Source organism: Gymnoscopelus braueri (assembly GCF_963280865.1).
Source record: "Gymnoscopelus braueri genome assembly, chromosome: 19".
Lineage (NCBI taxonomy): Eukaryota > Metazoa > Chordata > Actinopteri > Myctophiformes > Myctophidae > Gymnoscopelus > Gymnoscopelus braueri.
The window spans coordinates 37559503-37587204 of NC_137621.1; the positions used below are offsets into that span (position 1 = coordinate 37559503).

Consider the following 27702-nt stretch of genomic DNA (forward strand, 5'->3'; position numbering starts at 1 on the left):
GTACAAGTTAAGTTTTCCCTGGTTTACTTATTACTTAAATATAAAAGTGGTAAAGATAATATATGAATATATAAAATTAGAAAAAAAAAGAAATACTTTTGTGTGCCTTTTTTGTTTTGTTTTTACCCAATAGGCAGGAACTGCCTCGTATTTTCACTGCTAATCGGCTGTATTGTCTATTGTGTGGGTACATATATTAACAATAAATCAATAAACTACTTTAACTTGGCAGGTAATTTATTTATTTATTAACATGCCATCAAACAACATCCAATCCATTTTTGTAACAGCAATACTATTTGCCAGGAATTAAACTTAAACTTTTTCTGTGCCCAAACAATTCCTGCCGTTTGGTTTTCTAGCTCGGAGCAATGAAATATTTTATAGTTTCCAACATTTATAGTGGAGATATCCCTAACCTGCATGCTCTCTCGCTTTGTCCGTCTGTCTGTCTGTATGACACACACACACACACACACACACACACACACACACACACACACACACACACACACACACACACACACACACACACACACACACACACATACACACACACACACACACACACACACACACACACACACACACACACACACACACACGCGCGCGCACACACACACACACACACACACACACACACACACACACACACACACACACACACACACACACACACACACACACACACAATTCAATTCAATTCAAAGGGCTTTATTGGCATGAGAAAACATACGTTTACATTGCCAAAGCAGAAAGCACAATACAACAATACAGCAACACACACACACACACACACACACACACGCACGCACACACGCACGTCGCACGCACACACGCACACACGTGCACTGCACAGCACAGCACAGAGTAAAGTGTGCAGTGGTTCTCAAAAGTGGGGTCCTTGAGGGAGTTCCAGGGGCCCCCCAGCTAAATAGTTAGGAACCAAAGGACCCTTATGGGTCTGTAATTCGAGTCTACAAATGGAACCAAATGGACCTGTTAGGGTCCATTTGCTTCCATTTGTACACTCTCTGAGTTAAATCAACATTGCTTTTTCAATATAAATTGGGGTCCCACCCAGAGATAGGAATGCCATTAAACGGGGGTCCGTAGCCTAATGCATGTCAAACTGGGGGTCCTTGAAATTAAAATGGTCGAGAATCATCACTGAAGTGTATCAGTAGTCAGTAGTAGTAGTAGTAGTAGTAGTATACTAGTAGAAGATTGAAGTGTCGCCCCCCCGTGGCGGCTGGCGCGCCCTGCAGCTCTCTCTCCTTGGTTTTTCATGACGGGGATTTCCTGGGCGGAAGTACCCAAAGGGGGCTTTCCAGCCTCCTCGTAACAACACTGCTCCTCCACCAGCCAGGAGGAGCGCAGCCCGTTTCAACTATACCGTGGATTATTTCTACCACCCCAAAAAAATCCAGCAGTATTTTCATTTTTAGCCTTGTAGCAGCAACCATGGCGTGGTGTGTTGGAGCAGCGGAGTGTAAGTGTGTGTGTTTTGAGCGGACGGGACGGTGAGGGTCCCAGACCTTCCAGATTGATCAGCCACAAGCTCCTGCGTTGTGAAATATTCACCCCAGACTGTGGAAGGATCCACCGCTGCATTGGTCTCCGTTCATGTGAGTAAACGATGCTGCATTGGCCGCTAATGTGTTGTATTGTGAACAATTATAGGCTATGGAAGACATTTACTGGGTAGAAGATCAGTATGTAATGGCAACACACACTGAGGAGAAGAAGGGTCCATCCAAGTGTGTGTGTGTGTGTGTGTGTGTGTGTGTGTGTGTGTGTGTGTGTGTGTGTGAACAACAGACAGGGGGGCTTCGAATTAAGCAAGGCTTAGGATGAGGTAATGTCATACAGCCATTGTGGTTGGAGCTGGACGAATCCATCCATCCATCCAACCAGCCAGACAAAGGCTGTCAGAGCGGCTCCAATCACCACCACAGTACTACACTGATCACTGTAGTAGACAGTACTACACTGATCACTGTAGTAGACAGTACTACACTGTGGTAGACAGTACTACACTGATCACTGTAGTAGACAGTACTACACTGTGGTAGACAGTACTACACTGATCACTGTTGTAGACAGTACTACACTGATCACTGTAGTAGACAGTACTACACTGTAGTAGACAGTACTACACTGATCACTGTAGTAGACAGTACTACACTGATCACTGTAGTAGACAGTACTACACTGATCACTGTAGTAGACAGTACTACACTGTAGTAGACAGTACTACACTGATCACTGTTGTATACAGTACTACACTGATCACTGTAGTATACAGTATTACACTGATCATTACGCTGTAGTAGATAGTACTACACTGTCTGATATCACTACAGTACAACACTGATCATTACAGTGTGGTAGACAATGTAGTAGACAATACTACACTGCTCATTACAGTGTATGATGTCACTACATACTACACTGATCATTACAGTGTATGATATCACTACATACTACACTGATCATTACAGTGTGGTAGACAGTAGTACACTGTCTGTTGTCACTACAATACTGATCATTACACTGTAGTAAACAGTCCTGCACACTGTATGATATTGATACAGTACTACACTGCATAATATGCCTACAGTACTACTGTCCGATATCACGACGGTATTACTCTTGTCTAGCATAGATCCCGGACCGATCGGTCTGGCCGATATATCGGCCATTATTTGGCTTTTTTGACAACATCAGTATCGGCAATTATGCATGTCATTAGGTGAAAACATTCAAACTTTAAAAAAATATTGCCGATCTCACAACACGTTGCGTTGCGACACGTTGTTAACTTGTAGATCAGCTATTTTTTGAAAAATGTGAATACAGCCTAATTGGTTATTTGTGTTTATTATTATTTGTTTGTTTGCTTATAACTTAATTCTTCGAAGATGTATTCAAATCCAAGTTTTTCTAATTGCTTAGAAAATTTTAGCAATTTTTGTCAAAATATTGGTAATCGTGGTTTAGGACTCTTCCAAAATCACTATCGCCATCGGACCCAAAAATCGGGCATCGGTCGGACCCTAGTTCAAACACAAGATTTTTCAAAAATAGCAGTTGTACAAGCTCGCAGCGCCGCACAAAGTGACGCGCTGAGAGCTTATAAATCTGCTATTTTTGAATAGCCAACGTATAAAATATGGATAAAGTGGTTAAAATGACTGTGATGCTGTATTAACACATTTTGCTGGGGACCCCCTCAAGAACCCCTGGGGGTCTCCGGACCCCACTTTGAGTACCAATGGTCTACAGTATTACTACACGGTCGACCAGGATGCTCCAACAATCACACACTCCCCTTATGAACATTTTAACAGCTCTGCTCGCATCCATGAGGAACGTTAAACTAACCAGGTGGGAAAGGATAACAATTCTTCCTGTGTCCCTAGAAGTATGAAAGACAAGTGCTATTCATACCATTACATAGATTACAAAAAGAGAGCGGAGTACAGAGGCCTGGCATTCCCAACCTATGTAATAATAATAAAATATCATATACAAAACTGCATTGCAGGTACAGGAATGTATTTGATGGAACAAGGCAACAGGCACTGTAAAGTCTAAGCTAACGTTAGAAAGCTGAGGTTGGATGTGAGTGAGTGATGTGGTCAGTTTGAACTGGAGTAATGACAGGCAGGTCAATTGTTCTTTCAGGTCAGATGAAACTGTATTCATCCTGAGGGAGGTTTTAGTTGTTACAGTAGCATTTTAAAGACAGGCAGGTGGACCACAGAGAAGCTGTTTACTATCAAACTCCATGACGCGTACACAGCAGGATCATACGTGTAGGTAGGGAACATTTTACATATTGTTATTGTCATAATGCAAATGGGCATTTTTGGAGATCAGCGAAGGCTGTGTTAGGATACACAGGCACTGTTTGTGTCCTTTGTTGTAGCTATGATTTGAGCCAGGCTGATATATCAGCAATGACAACATCGATATCGGCAATTAATGAAGCCGATGTGTCACAATTTGTGGCCATATCGTTTTAGGTGAACATTTTCAAAAACTTTCAAAAGTAGCCAATTTACAAGCTCAGCACACTTGACGCATTAACTTGTTGATCGGCTATTTTTTTATTTTATATTTTTGAAAAACCTACTCTACTCTCCAAAATCGGGATTGGCATCGGAACCAAAAATATGGTATTGGTCCGTCTCTACTTATAATTGGCTCCAAAAGAGTATTTGTCACCAATGTGTTGTGATTGGAACACTGTATCTCATACAGTCATACACAGTGTTCCTTCATCAGCATGACACTGAGGCCACTTGCTGATGAGGCACTATTGTTATAACACGGCTTTGTCCTTTATGTGTGCATTTATTAAGGTAATTTTTTACTCTTTTATCCGCAGCAATTTACAGCAGCAGTGTAAGCTATAGTCCATAGATCAGCAACATTGCGGAGAACGCAATAGTAAGAAGTACAAGGGTCAGAGAAATGTGTGCTTTAAGAAATTACTTGAAGTGGCTACTGATGGCTATTGGCTATGGATGTTTCTAGCTAATGCTCTTCAGTCAGGTGACGAAACAAAAAGTGCTGCATCCTCAGCCTGACTGACTGGCCAGACCTGGAGTGCTGTGAACTCGAGAAGTAAATCTGATGGTGACCCATATGTTTGAGTCACAGCTACTTTGACACACTCATTATTCAAAAATAAGAGGTTCATCTTTAGCTTCTGTTCCTCAGGAAGACCACATGTTTTGCAACACCAGACAGTTGACCTTCTACCTCACCTCATATGTATGCATTTCTGCTATCTAATTTATAGTCTACTGACTGAATAGATGTTGTATCTAATGGAGTCTACTGTCTGACGGGATGTTAGTCTACTGTGTGAATGGATGTTGTGTCTAATGTATAGTCTAATGTATGAATGGATGTTGTTTCTAATGTATAGTCTACTATCTGAATGGATGTTGTGTCTAATGTAGCTTACCGTCTACTGTCTGAATTGTTGTGTCTAATGTAGCCTTAAGGTCCTTACACACCGGGGCGATTTGTTCGTGCGAATAATACGCTTTTTTTAAAAACCTTATAAAGTCAATGCAAGCGTACATGGCGCGAAAAAGCGGAAAAGCGAAGCGAAAAAGCGTCTTTTAATTATTCGGAACGAGTCCGAATTTTGCGTATATTCGCCACATTCGCCGGTGTGTAAGGACCTTAAGAGTCTAGTGTTTGAATGGATGTTGTCTTTTAATGTAATGTTGAACTATAGTGTACTACACGTGTCCATGTAGATCATCAATCGACTTGTATTATTAGCATAACAGTTTCATGTTAGGGTTGTATAATTATACATTTTCACCACAGCCTGTAGTGCACCAGGGAATTGGTGGTAATACGTGTGTGTGTGTGTGTGTGTGTGTGTGTGTGTGTGTGTGTGTGTGTGTGTGTGTGTGTGTGTGTGTGTGTGTGTGTGTGTGTGTGTGTGTGTGTGTGTGTGTGTGTGTGTGTGTGTGTGTGTGTGTGTGTGTGGTGTATATATATATACAGTATATATATATATATATATATATATATATATATATATATCCAGCCATATTTGCTATCCTGATGTCATCACAATTTCAAAATCATGATCTTGAACGACGTGAATTTGTTTCAAAATATGTATAGTTTTTGGGTTCATATGGGTTGTGTGTTTAGCTAATTGTGTTGTTGTTCATTTAAGTTTCCATTCATATAAATGTGTCGTAGCTACAGGTCCGTTGTTCCTCCATCAGGGGAGGATGTTAGGAAGGGGGATTTTCTGTCAGCCAGCAGACAGATAGAAGTGCTGCCTTGATAATACAACGTGTCACGTTAGATAATTTACAGTAAGTGTGTTTTTATTGCGAGGTGAACACTTTCATTTTCACGTTTACCAGAGAGCTGTTCTGTTTTATGACCTTTTTCTTTTGAGAACCTACGATTTAGCTTACATCCATACTTGAGCCCATAATAATATGCATCGAAAAATAAACAACTCGGCAATTAACTAATAGAGGAAAAATATTAATGACTGTAATTCAGGCCTGCATGTATTCAGTTCTTCGTGAAATTCCCTATCTCCTTTGTTGTGGTTGAGACCCGCCTCATCTCCTGAACCTGTTTAGTCTGGGATCAAATCCCACCGGAACATTTTCTCCTGTGTCTCCCCTACACTGACTCCCTCTCACCTATCCTGCTGCCTTTCTCAATGAACACAAAAACATAGCTGACATCAGTGGGTCAACTAGTCAGGCTGACCTCGAAAGAATGAACATGGAAGGACTCACAACATATTTCTGCTGCTTTTATTGACCATGAAGCAAGTTTGGAAAATTGTATTAGTTGTATTAGTGATAACCCCAAGAATTGTGTTAGATATTGTGACACATTTGTCTAGTCGGAATCAGTCAGTCAGTAGGTCAGTCAATTAACTGATAACACTAGTCGGTCAATTAGCCAGTATGTCATTCATCCATTCATTCATTCATTCATTCATCCAGTGAGTGGGTCTCTCAGTCATTCCATCAATCAGAATGATGACACAGAGAATTCCCCGTGGGGAGTAGTTTAGTTTTTGTTCAGTGATGTCATGGTACTTTTAGCAGGGTAATACCATGACTGCTACTGTTGCTTCCCTGCTCTTCAAAGACGAACAACACTACAAAACACTTCCTGTGTGGTTCAAAGGTCACAGGTCAGCAGTACCAACTTTTACCTTTCTTATCAGCAAAAAAATAGTGTAAATGCTACAAAAAATATGTTCAAATAATCCATTTGTTGGGACAGCAGATAGACAGTGTCTAGAGCTCATGTACTTCACTGCTGTTGGGTTTGTTAGGCTGAGTAGAATGGTGTGTTCATATTACTTCGCCTGGAGCTGAAACTGTAGGAATATAGTCAGTCTCTCTCACTCTCTCTCTCTCTCTCTCTCTCTCTCTCTCTCTCTCTCTCTCTCTCTCTCTCTCTCTCTCTTCTCTCTCACACACACACACATGCTCTCGCTTTTTGTCTCGCTCTTACAATCTCTCTCAGATGTACCAGATAGATAGATTTTTATGTGCAGTGTTGTGCAGTTTTGTTTTCTGCTATTTAGCCTAATAGATATATTTTGATGACCATCATAAACATTTTCACTTTCAGAAGTGTAAAGGAATATTTACAAAAGAGTAGGCTAATTGTGTCAAAGGTTCTGTTCTGAAAATCTGATATTAAATTAAGAATGCAGTGAACAACCAATAAAAATAAACACACACACACACACACACACACACACACACACACACACACACACACACACACACACACACACACACACACACACACACACTCGATATACACACACAAATAAGTAACCAAATATACATAAGAAATAATAAATACAAATAATATCGATATGTAATAACTATATATATATATATATATATATATATATATATATATATATATATATATATATATATTAGTATATATATATTAGTATATATATATTAGTATATATATTATTATTATATATATATATATATTATTATTGTTATTGTTATTATTATTATTACAATTAAATATTATTTGTATTTATAATTGTAATGCATATTTGGTTACTTATTTGTGTTTTGAAAGGCAGCAACTGTTTTAAGGCCAACAAAAGTCAAAAATACAATAAAATCTCAAATTTACGAATGCTCATGTGTTTTTATACATCCATAATGTTCCGGAATAAATTTACGGGTAATAGTCCAATCGTGTAATCGTGGTTCAGAATACGATTGTACCATCAAAATCTGTAATTGTTGCATTCCTCTGTTGTTTGCCACTTAATGCCTTGCCACATGGAATGGGACCGCTAACCTTGGCTGTGATAATCACTTTCAACCTGGGACCCTATTTTGGGCATGTAGGTGTTATAAGTTATAAGTGATTATAGTCATTAGAGCTTGTAGACGAGCTATTTTTGCCGCTTGACACCGTTCTGCGACGAAGCATAAAATCGGGCTTAAGTGGTTAATGAATTTGTGTAAAGTGACGTCAAAGTCTTTGAGTAAGACAGTGAACACTTGACTTGCTGAGTCAAACACTCTGGATAAGAGCGCAGGATAAATGAATCAGAAAACAATACCAAGTTGAAAACTGTGAGATGTCACTACTCTGAGGTCACCTACAACTGAGAAAGATTCTCTTTATTTCTGACAACTCATGATTATTCATTTAGACAGTGTGTGTGCATGTGTGTATGCACATCTCTGTGTGTCTTTGTTATACTTGTATTTTTCTGTGCATGTTGGGGAATACCCTTTTCTTGCTTCCAGTGTTTCAGCAGAAACACATTATTTCCGCTTCGCTCAAACTTACTATCTTACCAGAACTGTCATTTGGTTTGACGTAATTTCCATTTTTTAAAGAACGAAAAAGACTAAGAAATATTTTTGATCGAGTACTCGAGCCACTGAGACTTTCAAGAACAAAAAGCCAAATCACTGAGACTTTCAAGAACAAGAAGTCAGATCACTGAGATTCACCAACAATGTATGCATGTATTTGCATACTCAACCTCAACAGCACTGATGTTTGTCTGATGATTGATTTGACAGACTTCCTACTTTGCACTATAATTTGTTGATGCCATCCATGTAGGCTATGTCTAAGATTAGATTAGAATAGATTAGATTACATTTGATTAGATTAGACTGTATTTTATTAATCCCAGAGGGACATTTTTGTGTTTAAAATGTGTATGCCATCAATAGCTAAATCATAATTTAGTTAATTCGATCATATTTGTGGTATGTGCTACCATTTGGACTTGCTTTGGGTTATTTTGGTCAAGTAGGATACTCCTCAGTGAACATGCTTGTTGTTAAAGTGCATGACTTACCAACATTACCTTAACCAGTATAACCTACTGACCTCTAGTTGATCAGAATTATTAACCAGCTAGTGTTCATTGGTGTTCATTTAATACTCAAGAGTTTTGCAATGCTAGTGTAGGAGAAGCTGGGATGGTATGGTTTGGATGTTATCTGTGTCAGTGCTTTAAGATGTTCCTCAACTGGTTTCACACTCAAGAGCCACAGTATATGAACTAAAACTGTATTCCCACGGTATCTGTCACCTTCTAGAGCCCCAGCTGAGGATGCAAAATATATCGCAAATAGGCCTATATTGAAAATCCCACTATTGCTTAATGCACTAATCATGAGAACATAACAGAATTACAACCGTTTCAGTCCACTAACTTTCTACTCTCTAAACACAGCGTTGTGTGTCGCTGTCAACGTCCAGGTACACGTCAGAGGAAATGCTTTCATTTGAATTAAAAGATTAGCATTTCACCTCCCAATGTTTTCAACACAGTGAAGAGATGATTTACAGTACACATCACATGCCGGTCATGTTGCTCTTGTTTCATACTGCCCCACCCGACCCAGTTGGGGCTTCCCACCTCACCCCGTTGGGGTTTCCCACCCCCCCCCCCCGAGTATGAAACGAGAGCAAAATGGCTGCTGTGTGTGAATATTGGCAATAGTGCTGCTGTTGATGTATGTACATTTAGTAGCCCTGGCCCTTGTGTATTTGTATATCGTTGCTGTTGGGCAGAAACCTCTTATCTCCATATTTTAACTTTTTGTGTTTTATCGTAAATTAGTGCCCTACTTGATCACACTACAGCATCACACAAAAGCATCAAAAGTAGCAGATCCACAAGCTTGAAACGCGGCGCAAAGCGGCACGTTTTGAGCTTGTAGATCTGCTACTTTTGCTAATTTTGAATTTGAACCCTGAAAAGCAGCAGCTTTTCCACCCGACAGAGACGATATGTTTTTATATCGATGTGTGTTGTGTGTCTATGCTTATGTCTGTGTTGTCTTGTATGTCTGTGTATAATTGTGTGTTTTTGCATGTGGTGTACGTGTGTGCATGTGCGTAAATTAGTTTTGTGCTTTCTCTGTGTGTATAATGTGTGCATGTGCTCTGTGTTGTGTGCTCACACACACGCATGCGCGCGCGTGTGTGTGTGTGTGTAATTGCAGTGTGCTGACTGATTGTGGAAAAGCCCCTAACATCCCAGACTAACCCACTGGACAGGAACTGGGCACTGACCAGCGTGTGTGTGTGTGTGTGTGTGTGTGTGTGTGTGTGTGTGTGTGTGTGTGTGTGTGTGTGTGTGTGTGTGTGTGTGTGTGTGTGTGTGTGTGTGTGTGTGTGTGTGTGTGTGTGTGTGTGTGTGTGTGTGTGTGTGTGTGTGTGTGTGTGTGTGTGTGTGTGTGTGTGTGTGTGTGTGTGTGTCTACACATGCTGTCTGTGACTGTCTCTGTACATTTGGTCTTTGTGTGTGTGTGTGTGTGTGTGTGAGAGAGAGAGAAAGAGAGAGAAATCTCTTCCAGGAGGCATACATTACCTCTCTCCATCTTTCTGTCTGTCTGGGGCATGTGATGACAATGTTTTGGGGTTGTGTGTATGAAAAGGCACGGGGCAATGTAATGGGGGAAGGGATATAATAAAGGACTCTCATTACATTGTTACAATGCGACCAGAATAGACAGGTTATATGGAGACAAATCATTGGACAGTGAACAACACATTGAAAAGTAGTGTGGTACATTGTCATCACCAGTGATGGAAGAAGTACTCACATGTTTTACTTCAGTAAAAGTATCAATACCCTATTGTAGAAATACTCTGTTACAAGTACAAGTCTGGTATTCAAAATTGACTTAAGTACTGTACAAGTGCAAAAGTTTTCTAAATTTGGCAAAAACTTTAAAAAATAGCCGATCTACAAGCTCACAACGCGTCACAGTAACTTAGTAACTAAAGCTGTCAAATAATTGTAGTGGAGTAGAGTAAAAAAAGTTCTATATTTGCCTTTAGATGTAGTGGAGTAGAAGTATAAAGCTTGTGATTTGTGTGTGACCCTCCCATTTCCAATGTCAGTAAGAACAAGGAGAGCCTGAGAATTCTGAAGAGATTCTGTCTATCGATGCTCTCTGTAATCTGCTAAGTATGATGTTGTTAATTCCTTGTGTCAGTTATGGTTTGTATCACCAGTCAATCAATGGTTGCAATTTGCTAAGTAAATGTCAGATTTTGGCTGCCCCACAGTTACTTTGAGAATCATTTGTGAGAGGAATTAAGCTCTGTAATGTCATTGATATTACGGCTACACAAGTTGACAGTCAATTGTACATGAAACTGAAAAGTAATGGGATATAGGATGAGATGTACACAGCTATATATCTGGCAGATGTCTGACCATGACAGCATAGTATCAGGAAAGAGACCGCAGACCTGTGTTTGTGTGTGTGACGCTCCGCATGAGATGGAGAGAGAGAGGGGACAGATTGGTCTCTCAACCCATAAACATGCATGACATATTTAATGTTAAATTCAGAAGGGATTTCGTAAACAAATCACGTTCAAATCCTGCCTTACAGTCCATCCATAACCTTGCTCGTATCCTATAGCCTGGTGGGCTGTTCTCTGCGATTATTAATTCACAAAAATGACATGTATTTTCAATATTGTGCACAAGAAATATGACACTGATCGGCCAAGTTGTATGTGACATTCACTGCGGAAAGACACACACACAGACAGACATACATACAGGGGGAAAAAAATGATCTCCTGGCAGAGATAATGAGTGTGCATTACTCTTAAGTTAGTAACTTAGCGCCTACTGTTCCGTTGTACCTACATCAGCTACAGTGTACAATAATTATTTGATTATGTTATTCTGGGACAGAGCTGCGACACACACACACACACACACACACACACACACACACACACACAAGCACACAAGCACGCTCTGTCATTGTTCACCAGTGTTAGGTTACACATTACGTTTTACTTTAAAGAATACGTTATGCATTTCTTTACTTAAGCTTTACTCACAACACTTGCTCAAAATACTTCTATGTATCCTTTAGTTGGCATGGATGTTAAGCAGTACATCCACTAGAGGGCAGTTCAGAGTCAAAAGTTTGCTGACACATTTAATTTAACCAATGTCCTCCCAGCTGTAATAACTGTTTGTCCCTGTGCCAGATTGAAATTACATCATGTTTAAATGTTCTCGCCAACACGCAGAACCTCTCCTCAAAACGTTCGCAGAACCTCTCCTCAAAACGTTCGGACACTTTTTAAGTCTTTGTTGTATCTATATCATGGGGCTACACTACCCCCACAATTTCCGGTGGTACTGCTCAGTTTTGTCCATATCCATAAGCTTTCAGAATGCAGAGAATGGACAGGTTCCATCCGTGTACTGTCTGTATGCATTTAAGAGAGAGAGAGAGAGAGAGAGAGAGAGAGAGAGAGAGAGAGAGAGAGAGAGAGAGAGAGAGAGAGAGAGAGAGAGAGAGAGAGAGAGAGAGAGAGAGAGAGAGAGAGAGAGAGAGAGAGAGAGAGAGAGAGAGAGAGAGAGAGAGAGAGAGAGAGAGAGAGAGAGAGAGAGAGAGAGAGAGAGAGAGAGAGAGAGAGAGAGAGAGAGAGAGAGAGAGAAAGAAAAGTCATATACTGTATTTTGTAACATTGGGGATGAACAGATAAACAGAGCTTAGTGTACTGTGGGATTTCCAACTTTCATGTTGTCTCCTCTGCCCTGACATTCCCTCCTGTCAACATGTAAATCATCAAAGCATTTATCTTTATCCAGCATTAATGTTGTGAAGGTGATTTATGAGCTAGCTGACTGACAAGCTAACTACATAACTAGCTAACCTTTTAGCTAACTGCTTAAAGCTACAGTCCGGGGAATGTTTTAATGACAATCCTTATGGTAGAGTATATTATACAATATTATATAACTAGTACATCTGCAGTGGTTAGAGGTGGTCTCCCTTCTCTTCCACTGAGAACGTTTGACCCTGGTGTCAGGTAGGACAGCACACATACTGGTTGACAATTATAATAAAGTTATTTGAATCAGACACTAGATGCTCCACCATCTTTATTGTAGTTCGGACATGGTTTCAATGACCGCTCTTCTCCTCAGGTCATGTCAGGAGGGAGGAGTGCTGATGGAAGGGAGGTGCAGATCCCTCTCCAGCAGGTGGCACCATCCCTGGCCACACCCCTTTCCTTGGCTCCACCCCTTGCACCACCCCCTCATCGCCCAACCAATCCCTGGCCGTCAAGCGAACCCACAGGACCACAAGGTAACAAATTGACCCGTCCTTGTTGTTCTATTAATAATAATTACACCTATTTCATTGCTCAGGGGGGAATTAAGTTCTCAGCTTCACCCAGCTGATTGCTGCCCAAGTGGTCAGACTTTGAGCTCGGGAGGGGGGGGGGGGGGCAGTTAGGGGTTAAGTGTCTTGCTCAGGGACTCCCCGACAAATTGCAGTGGTCGGGAATCGAACCTGGGACCCAGACGGCCTCGCTACCCATTCAGCCTAACAGTCTGACCCGTCCGTCCTTGTTGTTCTGTTCCCAGGTGGCTCCCAGGGGCCGGACCCCGGCTTCCTGCCTCTCCACGGAGGCTTCAGGGACCATTTTGTGTTGACGCCTGAAGCCAAGTACTGCTGTGAGGCCTGTAGATTGGTCCTGTGTCAGCCCAGACAGACTGAATGTGGACACCGCTTCTGTGAGACCTGCATTAATGACCTGCTCAAGTAAGGAGAGACAAAGGGAGGGATAGAAAGAGAGGAGGAAGGGAGTGAGAGAAAGATGGATGGAGGGAGGGGAGAAGTAGAAGGCGATAACTGTTTGTCCCTGTGCCAGATTGAAAGATGGAGGAAATGAATGCAGAGAAGGGACAGGCTCCGTCCGTGCCTGTATGCATTAAACTTTAAACATATTTGGGCATTAAGAAAGAGAGAGAGAGACAAACAGAAAGCTATAGGCAGAGAGATAGGCATACTTACCAACAGATTACAGGACATAGAATATGATACAAAGAACCCTGATAAAAAGTAAAATAAGAGTAGCAACTGTGAGCAGAATGACAGAGACGAGAGACACCGAACTTTGTGGATGAGAAAGAAAGATGTGATATGTCATGTTTTGAAGGAGATGATAGTTCTTTACGTCACAGGAAGCAGAAATATCAATTTTGAAAAAGTAACTGAAAGTCAAAACAAGTAATTATGAAACTCTTCTTCTTTCTTTCTTTCTCTCTCTCTCTCTCTCTCTCCTCTCCTCTCCTCTCCTCTCCTCTCCTCTCCTCTCCTCTCCTCTCCTCTCCTCTCCTCTCCTCTCCTCAGTAAAGCTAACCCAGTGTGTCCAGTTGACCTGGACCCTTTATTTAAAGACAAGGTGAGAAATGTTTGTCAATTGTCACATTTAGCTGGTAATACTGTGAATGCAGGTTGTTGCAAATAAACGTCATTACTAACCATGTAGCATATCTCTTCCATCCCTCCATGGCTAGTCGTTTACTAAGCTAATTAAGTACTGAATTAGCTAAGCAACTGACCAGCCACCTAACCAGTTATTTGGGTTACTTGGGGCAACTCAGGCAACTCCCCTCTCTGTAGTGTACATCCCAGTAGTCCGAGTCATTAACCCATTCAAACCGGGAATGCATCTCTGTCATTTTTAGATTTCTTTGGGCTATTCAAAAAATAGCAGATCTACAAGCTCATAGCGCTTTGAGCTTGTAGATCTGCTATTTTTGAAAAAATCATGAATAATTTTGCAAATATTAGATTTTTTTGTAACTAAACTCTTTGCTTCTGGGGGTCCCTGGAACTAAATATTTAAAAATTGTTCGCTGAATTTCCCCCCAAAAAAATAGCAGATCTACATCTGTTATATCTGTTATTTTTGAATAGCCAAAGAAATCTTAAAATTACACAAATTATGCTTTCCCGGTCTTAAAGGGTTAATCCAAGAACAGAACAGATTGTATGGGGGCTTTGAATTTCCATGTCTGACATCCAGTTACGTTAAAGTGAAAGTAATCACTATGAACTAACTACAAAGCTAACTCTATTTTGATTACTTAATTTCAAGTTGACTTACCGTAGCTTTTATGATGCTTTGCAGAACAGAACATGCTACATTAGCTAACACTTCCATCCTTGTGGTTGTAGATCTTCCGTGATGTGTGTTGTCATAGAGAGATCATGGCTCTGAAGGTGTTTTGTCGAAGTGAAGCTAACGGTTGCCAGGAACAGATGAGTTTACATCAGGTCATGGTAAGGTCACAACACACACACACACACACACACACACACACACACACACACACACACACACACACACACACACACACACACACACACACACACACACACACACACACACACACACACACACACACACACAGGTTTCACATATAACGTTTCTGATACTATTTCAGATTCACAATGTCGTATTTTCTTGACTTTCTGTCATTTTGTCTGTCGCTACGTATCTTTTTCTTCATGCAAACTCACTGCAAACTCTTATTGTCTTTATTTCAACACTCCTTTACCTTCCTTCCTCCTCCTCATCCTCTCGCTTTATTATTATTCTTGTTTTTGATTGATTGTCTTCATTCTACCTTCCTCTACCCCCCCCCCCCCCTCGCTCTCTATCTCTCTGTCTGTCTCTCTCTCCAGGACCATCTGAATGTGTGTTCATTCTTTGAGGTCCCCTGTCCTTTGGGTAAATGTAAAGAGAGGATGATGAGGAAGGACATTCCAGATCATCTCAGCTGGAAATGTAAACACAGAGAGACAACATGCGAGTTCTGCATGCACAAGATGGCTCTCACTGAACTACAGGTAAATAACTACAAACACTGGACCACAAGTAAATAAAACTACAAACACTGGACCACAAGTAAATAAAACTACAAACACTGGACCACAAGTAAATACAACTACAAACACTGGACCACAAGTAAATAAAACTACAAACACTGGACCACAAGTAAATAAAACTACAAACACTGGACCACAAGTAAATACAACTATAAACACTGAACTACAAGTAAATAAAATAGAAATACTGGACTAGAGGCACCCCAGTACCATATCAAGGTTGAGTCTTTGTTCAAATTCAACCCCAGGCTCTTTGCTGCATGTCATCCCCCCTCTCTCTCCAGTCCAGCCTTTCCTGTCTCTCTACTCACTGTCAAATAAAGCAGAAAATGCAAAAAGAAATGTTAGTTAAAACATTTTTTTTTAAATAAAACTACAAACAAGATGACTTCCACAGAGCTAAAGGTACGGTGCGTTCGTGTCAAGTGGTTTCTGGGAAGTTTCTGACTTTTGAGTAGGAAAAATCCACACGAATGGTCCTCCAACACATAACTCCTGGTCGGTAACTTGGGGATTTCTCAAAGCTCTGATTTCTCTGGACTGTAGTACTGTGACATTACAAACACAAGAAGCACTGTTGTGTGTTGTGAAAGATGCCAGACAAACGCAAGTTTATCTCGGGTGTCTATTTTGTAGGAAGTTCCAGTTCCCATTTGGCATGAATGCACCATAAATGTGTGTGTTATTTCAGAAACACAAAGAGACGGTGTGTCCAGCGTTCCTTGTAGCCTGTCCGAACCAATGCTCCTTCAACTCTCTGCCCAGGAGCGAGGTACAAACGCACGCACGCACGCACGCACACACATCATCATCATCATCATCATCATCATCATCATCATCATCATCATCATCATAGCATAGTTTACCAACTGGGGGATAGTGAACAATGTACCAATATTAAGGTCATTATGGTACTAACCAGTAAAGACCAATGGAACAAATTACATTAAAAAACGTGATTGTCTATTATGTCAAAGAATTGTTGGTGCAGATGTGGCTCATAGATACATTTTTAAACCTGTCATGATCTTTGACCTTTAAAACCCGTTTGTCTTTGTAGTGCAGGATTGTGTGTTAGTTTTGTTTTAATGTAAGATATCCTCTGTGTTTGTCTCTCAGCTGTCCAATCACCAACATGACTGTCCCAAAGCCCAGGTTGCATGTCCCTTCATCCGCTACGGGTGTACCTTCAAGGTGAGGGATAGGCAGACACCTTCTCCTACAGTCAGTCAGTCTGTGTGTCAGTCTCTCTGTGTGTGTGTGTGTGTGTGTGTGTGTGTGTGTGTGTGTGTGTGTGTGTGTGTGCGTGTGCGTGTGCGTGCGCGCGTGCGTGTTCATGTTTATTGGCAATGCAATTGTTGGACTCGGACATTTGACACACAGCAGCAGAGTTTGTTCAGCTGACACTTAACAGACTGAAAGGGTACATTCCAACCACAAAAACACTGGCTTTAGCTACTGCCCCCCTAAAAGTCCACAATTCAAACCGTCAGTCAGAGAACCCTCAGTCGACTGACGTTCTCTCAGTTGAACTTCCCTGTGTTTCCCCCATGTCATTGTTGAGCAAAGTAGGAAGTGTAAATATTTACAAATCTTTTTAAAAGGTTCATTTTATCAGAAACACAATGCAACATTGTGACACACACACACACACACACACACCTTAATGAAACTCCAACTCTTATAGTCTTGTTTTTTGGCAGTAGACATCACCCTGTTTCTTTTTCCCACCATTGGTAAAACCCTTGGTCAACATTACAGTCTCGACTGCTGTGTCATTGTCGATTTGTTCAATAATTGTTCACCCTATCAAGTCGATGTGGTTCTCCAAATAAAGGGGAAGGGGAATCTTTTTTGCTAGTTAGATATGACTGTCATTAGATATGACTGTCATTACGCAAACTCACATTTTGTCAATGGAATATTGCTGACACACACATCAGGAATGCCACATCCACACTGACGGTTTCATCTCACAACGCCGGGAGATTCCATTAGCGCATGCATGGAACTGAGATAAAACAACTGCACTGGGTAGTTATAGGTTGACTGTGTCAGTTAACCTCAAACCAATAGCCTGAGTGTTCTTGTAAAACATTGCTGTAGGCCAAAAACCTTGAACTGTATGTCCAAAACCGTTTCAGAAAATTAAAAAAATAACCTGTGTTCCAATGAAACCAATGCAGTTATTGAAACTGTGCACGCACACTCCCAGGAATGTTTCAGATCGGCCTGTTATAGCGCCACCAAAAGGCCGATTTTTGCAAATACATTTGTTGATATTACTCCTACAGATGTTGTCCAAATATCACGCAAATTGGTACACATTATCTCTATAGTTATGTGATCAAGATGGATTTGTTTGATTCTTCATATTCCATCAACATTGCTGGCCCACAATAACCTACCTGACCTGGCGGAGACCTGTGCTCCGAGGAGCACTTTTTCTTGTTTAGTCTCAAGCTCTTGCTAATAATTTTAATTGGTTAAATATTTCTTTCTGTCATGTTCATGTCTGTTTGCACCCCAGATAGTTTTTAAGTTGCTTGATTCAGTATTTAGATATTGGATTTTTAATTCATTCAACTTCAAACAACATGTTAGACTAATTGAAAACACATCCCTGCTTCTGGACTAATTTTTTGGTTAGTTATTTCATTATGTCAATATTTACTTTAATGTAATGTTGCATCAAGGAGTCCTGTAAGTCCATGCATGAATGTTGTGAGCTTGTAGTTTGGCTACTTTTGTCTGACACTGTTATGCGATCAAGACAAAGCAGAAAAGCAACAGTATTTGTATGTGTGTGTGTATTTGTAGGGTCTGAACCAGACAATGAGGGAACATGAGTGCAGCTCAGCAGCAGAGCATCTGAGGCTGATGGCAACCAGAAACGCTACGCTGGAGGCCAAGGTAACCATAGCAAACACATCTGACAGTCTCAAGTTTAGTGTCATAATGTTTCAAAGGATAAAAAGTTGAGCCGCACACTGTTATTGCTCCCTTAGCCAGTTTTTATTTTTTATTTTTCAATTACGTTTTGAGCCCGTGCTCTTCTTCAGACTGCCATCGATGTATTGTTTCGCCTTGTTTCAAGACTACTAACGCGAGTGTGTGTGTCTGCATGTGCGCGCGTTTTTTGTACAGGTGGAGGATGTTAAAAGTGAGCTGTTGGAGCGTTATAAAGTGTTGCCAGGTCTCAGCAGTCGACTGTCGGATCTGGAAACGCTCAACGAAGAGCTGAGAGAGAAGAACAGGCAGCTGGAGCAGAAAGTATCTGCCATGCAGGTACACAGCTGCTAGTACACAGTACCACACAGCCTGCTACACTAGAACAGTGGTTCTCAACCTTGACAATCTCAAAAGCGTTCGCGGCCCCTCCCATCTGGATGGTGATCGGATGGGTGGGGCCGTGTGCATTTTCAGAACATGTTTATTTTAATGATCAATCAATCGATTGATGTTCCGGCTTGGATCATGTTCTGTACTATACAACAGTGGTTCCCAAACTTTTTAGCTCAACACCCAAAAGAGAAATATCTACAAGCTCGCAACGCGTTGCCTCGCGTTGTGAGCTTGTAGATCTACTATTTTCACTACTTATTTTATTTATTTATGGAAATTATTAGATTTTATTTTCATTTTATTTATGAAATACTTTTGAAATTTTTTGGAATTGTTTTTAATTGATGAAAAGTTGTGATTTGTTCTCTTTAAACTTTTTTTAATCTTTTGAAATAATATATATAAATATATATAATTTTTTTTTTAAATGTAGGTAACGGAAAAGCCATAAAGATTGGTCAGCGAACATGGGTCGCTGACTGTTTAGGAAACAATGCTATTCAACATACTACACACACTACTACACAAGATACAAACTGCTATGCAAATACTACACAATGCACTACAACTACTACACAACATTATGTGCATATAACATGCAATATTACATAATCTATTTCCGCGTGTGTGTGTGTGTGTGTGTGTGTGTGTGTGTGTGTGCGTGTGTGTGTGTGTGTAGAAACTCATGAGTTCTCAGTCTGAGAAGTTGTTAGAAGTGGAGTTGGAGCTTCGTTCTCTGCGTCTGGTGAGGGAGGAGGTGGAGAGCCTGAGAGGAACACTGGACAACGTCCGAACACGTTTGTCCTCCCTGGAGGGTGGACGCACTGCTACAGGAACCTCAACACACACACTAGGTCTGTACTGTATATAGTTTTAGACTGATGCTAGGTTCTTGGTTTGTGCTGTTCTGTGCCAGGGGCACAACAGTTGAACTAATCGATTTAATCGATTATAAGCCACTCGTAACACCAACTAAATCTAAATGTCTACATTTTAGCATTAATAAATCAATCAATAATTCCTCAACCCCTCCCCCCACAGGATCCCTGGAGACGCAGCTGAATCGCCACGATGACATGCTGAGCGTGCATGAGATCCGGTTGGCTGATATGGACCTTCGTTTCCAGGTCCTAGAGACGGCGAGTTACAACGGCACGCTCATCTGGAAGATCAGAGACTACAAGAGGAGGAAACAGGAAGCGGTGGCGTCAAAAACACTCTCCCTCTACTCCCAGCCTTTCTACACGGGGTACTTTGGATATAAGATGTGTGCCAGGGTGTATCTGAATGGAGACGGCATGGGGAAAGGCACGCACCTCTCTCTGTTCTTTGTGGTGATGAGAGGAGAGTATGACGCCCTGCTACCCTGGCCTTTTAAGCAGAAGGTATGAAGAGGGGGAGGGAGGAATGACAATTGGGGGGGAGGTGGGGGGGGTGTACCTGAATTTTTCACCCAATGCTCTTCTGTTCGTAACCACACCCCCAGGACAACAGACGTTTCGGAAATATCATTGGCTGATCTCAATGTCACAGGCTGAGAATGGCGCAAAGCCAGAAGATGATAACCAAGGACCGTCAGTAGTCTATTGGTCTCTTTCAGACAAGAGACCTCAAAAGTAGTTTGTCCTAATGAGTTTTTGCATCACTTGACAACAAGGTAGGCGCGCCAACAGAAGCAGGCTTGAGCCCCTTGGGGTCCGTCCAAGTGAGGTGTTAGTTGAATTAGCGCGGTTTGAGTTGCATACCGATAGGGCTGGAATCAGTAGTAATTATTTTGAACTTTGAACTTTTGACAATGAATGTAGACTGAATGGCTAAATTCTAAATGGCTAAATGGAAACAACTGTGATGCTGTTCCACTGTCTGTCTTGCCTGGGGTGTGTGGCATCAACCAATGAAGTGACATTGAATGAGAATCACATGGGGCGTGGCAGTTGCAGAAGCGTGTTGGGTGAAAAAATGATGGATGAAGTGATGGATAGATGGGGAAGGGAGGAATAACTGATGGATGAATTGAGGGAGGAATGACTAATAGAGGGATGGATCCGTGGATGACAGATGGAACAAGGTATAAACCTGTGTGTCAGTCTCTCTCAGGTAACATACATCATTGTCTCTCTGTCATCCAGGTAACATTGATGTTGATGGACCAGGGTTCGACCAGGAAGCACCTAGGTGATGCGTTCAAACCAGATCCTAACAGCAGCAGCTTCAGACGTCCAGCAGCAGAGATGAACATAGCGTCTGGTTGTCCTCTGTTTGTGGCTCAGACCGTCCTGGAGAATGGCACCTACATCAAAGATGACACCATATTTATCAAGGTATTAACATGATGATAATTATATTGATAGGTGTTTTTTTTACAAAGAAAGACCCAGAAAATGTGCGGAAGCTTGTACAGAAAAGATCTTATAAAAAATCTTTTATAACTTTAGGGGCACTGTAGCTTAGTGGGTAGAGGCCGTCTGGTAATCACCGGATCGCTCCCAGCCCGCCCAGCATATGCGTCTTAAGGTGACTCTCCATCAAACAGACTCGTTCAGACTATTTCAGACCAGTGGCGTTTGGTGGAGTCTAACGTTGACCGGGCCAGAACCGGGCCAGAACCGGTTTGACGGCTAAACTGGTTTTTAATGGCCACTCATTAACAATTCGGCCGAATGCAAATGAGCCCCACTTGAAAACAAAGGCAACTTTCTGTGGTCGGCTACAACAGAATAGGGTGAGGGGCTGCTAATGTTGATTTTTAGTTTTTTTCCCCTGGATCTTGCCCCTACACAGGGACAAGCTGGGTTTACAGACCGGGCCATGGCCTCGTTGGCCCCAATGACGATACGCGCCTGTTTCAGACTACTTCAGACTGCAACAGACTGGTATTTGGTTGGCAAAAGTTGGCATTTAGTCTGTCAGCCGACTTGCCCATTGAGATGCTAATGCGTTATAACTTCCAGCCCAATCTGGGAACCAATGGCCCAAAAAAAAGGAAAAACAGCGCCCTCTGCTGTTCTTGAGAGATTACTTTCAGCCTAGCCTGTCAGGTTGCCAGGTCTGCTTATTATAAGCGACTTTGGGCTTGTTTCCCTGATGTTCCCAGCGTTTTTTCATTTTTTCTTCACTGACGTGCAGTGGTGTAAAGTAACTAGTACATTTACTCAAGTACTGTACTTAAGTACAATTTTGAGGTACTTTTACTTTACTGGAGTATTTCCAATTGTCTATACTTTTACTCCACAACAATTATTTGAAATGTTTAGTTACTAGTCACTTTGCAGATATAAATCAGTATAAAACATACATTAACCACTTTAGCCCTATTTTAATAGCATATCTACAAGCTCACAACTTTTTGCGATGCACGTGTTCTGAGCTTGTAGATCTGCTATTTTCAAACATTTTAGTACTTTTACTTTTGGTACTTTAAGTACATTTTTATACCAATACTTTAGTACTTTTACTCAAGTAAATGTTGAATTCCGGACTTTTACTTGTAACAGACTCAGAGTACATCTATTGCATTGATACTTTTACTCAAGTAAAACATTTGAGTACTTTTTCCACCACTGCTGACGTGTACACAACATTTTTGAAAACGGTTATTCGAATAATCAAAAATAAATACATACATTTATTTATTGAAATTAACGCCCAGAAAATAGCCAAAACTAAGCACATTTCGATCTATAAGGCCAAATCTAATTTGAAAAAAATATATTAAGAGTATATGAAAGCCAATTAAAATGTTTATGCTATTGGAATCTTACACACCTGCTCCCAATAAATTACATCACCACAGCGCAAAAGTAGGTCAAATCAATCAATCTCTCTCTCTGGGAGCGACAACGAGAAACAGTGAATGTAGGTTTTCATAGACATGGTCGCTTGTTTCTCTCACATAATCTGGCAACACCGACAGCCCTCTGCGCTGTTGTTGTCACTTCTTCTCTGCAACATGGCTACTCCCAGTCGGGCCCCAGTCGGCCAAAGAACTGAACATGTTCGGTCGGCTCTGGGTCGGCCGAAAAGGTCCCGACGGACCACCCGACGGACCCCTAACCGACTGGACGACTATATCGAACACTTCCCGACGCCAAGTTGGTCCAAAGTCGGTCTGGTGGAGAGTGGGCTTTAGTGTCCCTGAGCAAGACACTTAACCTCCAATTACCTCTGAGCACCCATCAGCTGGGTGAAACTGAATCTGAATTTCCCACTAGAATGGTATACCTTCCTTCCTGCCCTGTGATGTGACAATAAAGTTGAAAAAAACAAAACAACAACCTGGGTCTAATAATGGCATGCTTCATGTGGATCTTGGACTTCATGTGGCCAGTCTTTGACGCCAGTTGTTTATGACGTATCTATGACATATGAGTCCATATTTGATTTCTGTCTGATTCGACCGCCATTCATAGCCATGACTTGGCTAGTTACAGTAGACGGTAAAGCAGTTGTTATAAGTTAAAAGTATTGATGATTACATTATACATTATACATTATACTGTAGTATGTAATAGTTACAAAATATTGTGTGTGTATTATTATTATTTGTGATCCAATATTGTATTTGATCATCTTTACAGGTTACTGTGGATACCTCTGACCTCCCTGACCCGTGACCTTTACTTCTGACCTCGCTGGTCTGAGATCAGCCGACCTGTCACACCCACCGAAGCAAAGCATGATGGGAAGGATGGATGGAAGACAGGAGGACACATGTCCAACTCAAAGGGAGGGGGAAAACGAATGGATGGATAAAAGAGAGAGAAGGATGGTGAAGTAATGATGAAAGAAAGCTCTAGAAGGAATGGAAAAGAAGAACAAACACTGACTTGAAAGAGAGAGAAGGTTGGATGAATATACGGATTGGAGAGAAAATGAAAAAAGGGGCTTGTAGGAAGGGGGAGAAAGAACGGTGGCTTGGGGAAAGTATGGAGAGAAAGGGAGAAAACGAACAGAAAGACGAAAAGAGAAAAAGCAACTGTAAGAATGACAGACAAGGGAAGTGGAGAAGATGCGAAAGATGGAAAAGAAAATGTAAGAAAATAAAGTGAGAGGGGGGACTTCATGCAGGATCAGATGAGGACCCATGAATGAGGACCTAAAAGGGGGCAGGGGGGTACATGCGGCTCTGATGCTGGCACGGACAGTCGCTTGGTATCTATATGGCAACGGGGGTATTCGTCCCTGTGACATAAAGCTCATCTGACAGTGTTGCGCACATGCACAGGCCTTGCAGAGGTCTTGCATGAGTGTGTGCGTGTGTGGACGGACACACACACACACACACACACACACACAGGCCACTGTCACTGATCAACAACATAAACCCACCAAATAACCATATTCAAACTGCGGCCATTTTGCTCTTACGTCACACTCCCCTCCGAGTATGGCGGAAGAGCAAAATGGCTGCTCTATGAATACGGTCATCGATAAACGGCAGACAAACGTCGCTCGTCTGAGAGACGGCCGCACTGGAGGGGTTTGGAATCTGAAACCAAATGGAACGCTCTGAAACGGAACACGGAGAACTGGAAGGCAGAGTTCTAAAAGATTGAAGAGACATTCTGAACAGAAACCAGTCCGCTGAAACCAGTGGACTAATGCTTTGTTATTTTATACATCTATATTTAATCTTTGGAAGGACAGAGTTAGTCCAGATTGTACAATGTCGCTCATATTCTCATATGGATGGACCATGTTACCCAGCAACAGCCATGGAACTGGACTGTGGCGCTAGCATGGCTGCCAGTTGAGACTGTTATGGCCGAAATGTGCGCGTGTGTGGGTGTGCACGTGCACGTGCAGTTCTGTCTTGACACATGCTTGCCTTCCAGATACAACAAAATGACTGTTATTGAAAATGGTGTGTGTGTGTGTGTGCGTGTGCGTGTGCGTGTGCGTGTGCGTGTGCGTGTGTGTGCGTGTGCGTGTAGCTGGTGAATACTGGTTATAAGTTACAACTGAGATACTGAGATAAATACGGAATGTAGTATGTGTATGGGAGTGCATGCGGTGTCTGTAAACATGTATGTGTATGGGTGTGCATGCAGTGTCTTTATACGTGCCTGTTGGGATTGTGTCATTGGTTGAATCCTTTGTGTGTGTGTGTGTGTGTGGGGGGGGGGTGTATATGTGTGTATGCCCGTGTCTTGCCAAGCTTACTGTTAATGATATAATATTCATTGTAGATTTTGATATTTCATCAACAGAAACAGGCAGACCTTCCTGTCTGTTCATCAGAGTGTTGACAGGTGAGGGAGGGGCCAGGGTACGGAGGAGTACAACACAACACAATACAATCTCATCTTGTCTGGTCCTGAGTTGTACATGGACAGCGTTACGCCTAATTTGAGCTTAATTTATACTCTGTCATACGATGGTGTCGCTTGCATTGTGAGGTTGGCAGAGTTATTATAGTTTTTGAAATATTAATTCGTTATTATTTCGTTTTTCGGTCTGGTGTTTGACTTTAGCTTAGTTCTAGTGTAGTTTAGTTTTTATATAGTTCTATTTTTTTTACTTTAGTTTTATTTTGGTTTCATTAATGTTTTCCCCTTTTAGTTTTAGTCTTACATTTTGTTTTCTAAACTAATAGTAAACTATAATAACCTTGGTAGATTGGCAAGTGACACCGACATACCACAGAGTACAAATGATGCTTCACTCGCTGGCTGTTCTGATGGCTGCCATGTTGCTGCCCTCCTCTGTTGGCTGTAAATAGGAAAGCATTTCCTCTGTAACCTTACAAGTAGGTTTAACTGCTTAAAGCCCTTAGTAAAACGGACCTGAGTTGCAACTGCGCACTTTGTCTGCTCTTGTTTCCTTCTACATCAAATCATTTTGCCAGAAAGCTCACAATGCGTTGTGAGCTTGAAGATCGGCTATTTCTGGCGAATGTTCTATACCCCAATAGGGGTTCAAGTGGTCAAATGCTATAGCAGGGTTCTGCTGTTGTTTTGCAGCAAAGTGTTTTGTATTAAGCAAAACCACAAGCTGCTTTCTGGTTCTACTCTTGTCATCTAGTGAAGACAGTACAGATCAAGGTTATTATAGTGTTGCATTTTTCATTAGCATATATTTATTTATTTTTATTTTTATTTTTACTTTGATTTCAAATTCATTTTAATTTTTAAAGCGTCTCTGCTAGTTTAGTTCATTAAACAGTTTCTTAAACATAGCACAGTTTCAGTTATCGTGAAAGCTTTGTTTTTATTTCTGTTAACTAAAAACTTTTTTTTCCAGCGCTAGTTTTTGTTATTTCATTTTAGATAATTAACTATAATAACCTTGATACAGATACAGTTATAACCATAATGCAGGAGTCACAGTAATATCAAAATATCTCAATAAAACTCAAATGGAATATATGTAATAATATGTACATGTATTACAAATACAAACGACAGAACTTAGTAGGTGTTCCTAATAGCAGTTGTTGAGGAGAATTCTGGCGCCAACGTGGAGTAAAATGGTGGAGCAAACATTGCTCCTGGTGGAAGAAGCTACCAGGGCTTCACTCTGTCTGTGCATCTCTGGTCAGAACTAGCAACCTCATGAAGTTTATGAACATGTTTGTATCTTTGATCTTTGGTATGTTTTATATACATTGTTTTTATAATGTTTGATTACTGATGCTGTGCATCATTTCATATTTGTCTTTTTATTTTATTTTATTTACATTGTTGCCCTTGCCTTCTTGAAAAAACAGACAACAGGAACCTGTTTAAGGAAACATGGGATTTCCACTACACAGAAAAGTATCATATAATATATACCATTATAAACCACAATATGTATAATCTATACTACCATAAACCACATGACTCGTGGTCATTTACTTTCATATTCTGTAAAATTATCATATAATACAGTTTAGTACAGTCTCAGAGAACGTTTTTATAAATGAGACCAGGTCCCAGTATATCCAGTGATTCCAGTCTAGCCAGAAGGGTTTGTGTTGTTGTTTTTCCAGCAGGATTGGGAAGGACACAGAACTGAGGCCGAGGTCGTACATATGTACGTACGTACGTACGTATGTATGCGTGTTGTCATGGAGATTATTATTTGCACAGATTGTTTATGGATGTGTGATATTAAAGATTATTAAACAAATGTACATCTGTCTTTCTTGTTTTAGATAATGCTGCACGAACAAACAAAAACAGAAGCTTAGCAGGGCAAAGTATTAGAAAAAAAGGAAAAGAAGCTGGTGTGGAGGATTTGTACTGCATGTGATACAGCTACTGACCGCTAGAGGGCACAGAACTCCTCCTGGTAGAAATACATCTAAAGGTTAATGTTTGGAGGAAAAGAATATTTCAGGGTTTAGTCATGCATTTGGTTCAGGGGTTAATGAAGAAATACAAAAATCTCAACATTTTCAATGGTTTTGTTTGTGTTGTTGGCAACAGTAATGGAGCACAATTGTTAAATAAATGTCCAGAACACAGTGATGATGACATTAGCCTATGTCAAATAGCCAGGCCTAACTGTCTACCTGATATAGACAGTACAGTGCTGATATTTTCTGCATGTTCAGTCCATTCTTCTAACAGTCTTACAGTCTACAGCTATCCGATTGCTTTTTCCT

The 27702-nt window shown here is 41.0% G+C and overlaps 1 protein-coding gene across 1 annotated transcript; it reads left to right on the top strand.

Moving 5' to 3' along the window:
* The first annotated feature begins 1319 nt into the window (after positions 1-1319).
* Positions 1320-27224, top strand: traf3 (TNF receptor-associated factor 3). Its single transcript, XM_080413774.1, has 14 exons — positions 1320-1628; positions 13010-13172; positions 13454-13631; positions 14223-14274; positions 15054-15158; positions 15564-15728; positions 16459-16539; positions 16887-16961; positions 18588-18680; positions 18915-19055; positions 19792-19966; positions 20154-20497; positions 21242-21433; positions 23690-27224. The coding sequence occupies exons 2-14, from the start codon at positions 13013-13015 to the stop codon at positions 23723-23725; spliced, it is 1797 nt and encodes a 598-aa protein (XP_080269900.1). The 5' UTR covers positions 1320-1628; positions 13010-13012; the 3' UTR covers positions 23726-27224.
* The last annotated feature ends 478 nt before the right edge of the window (positions 27225-27702 follow it).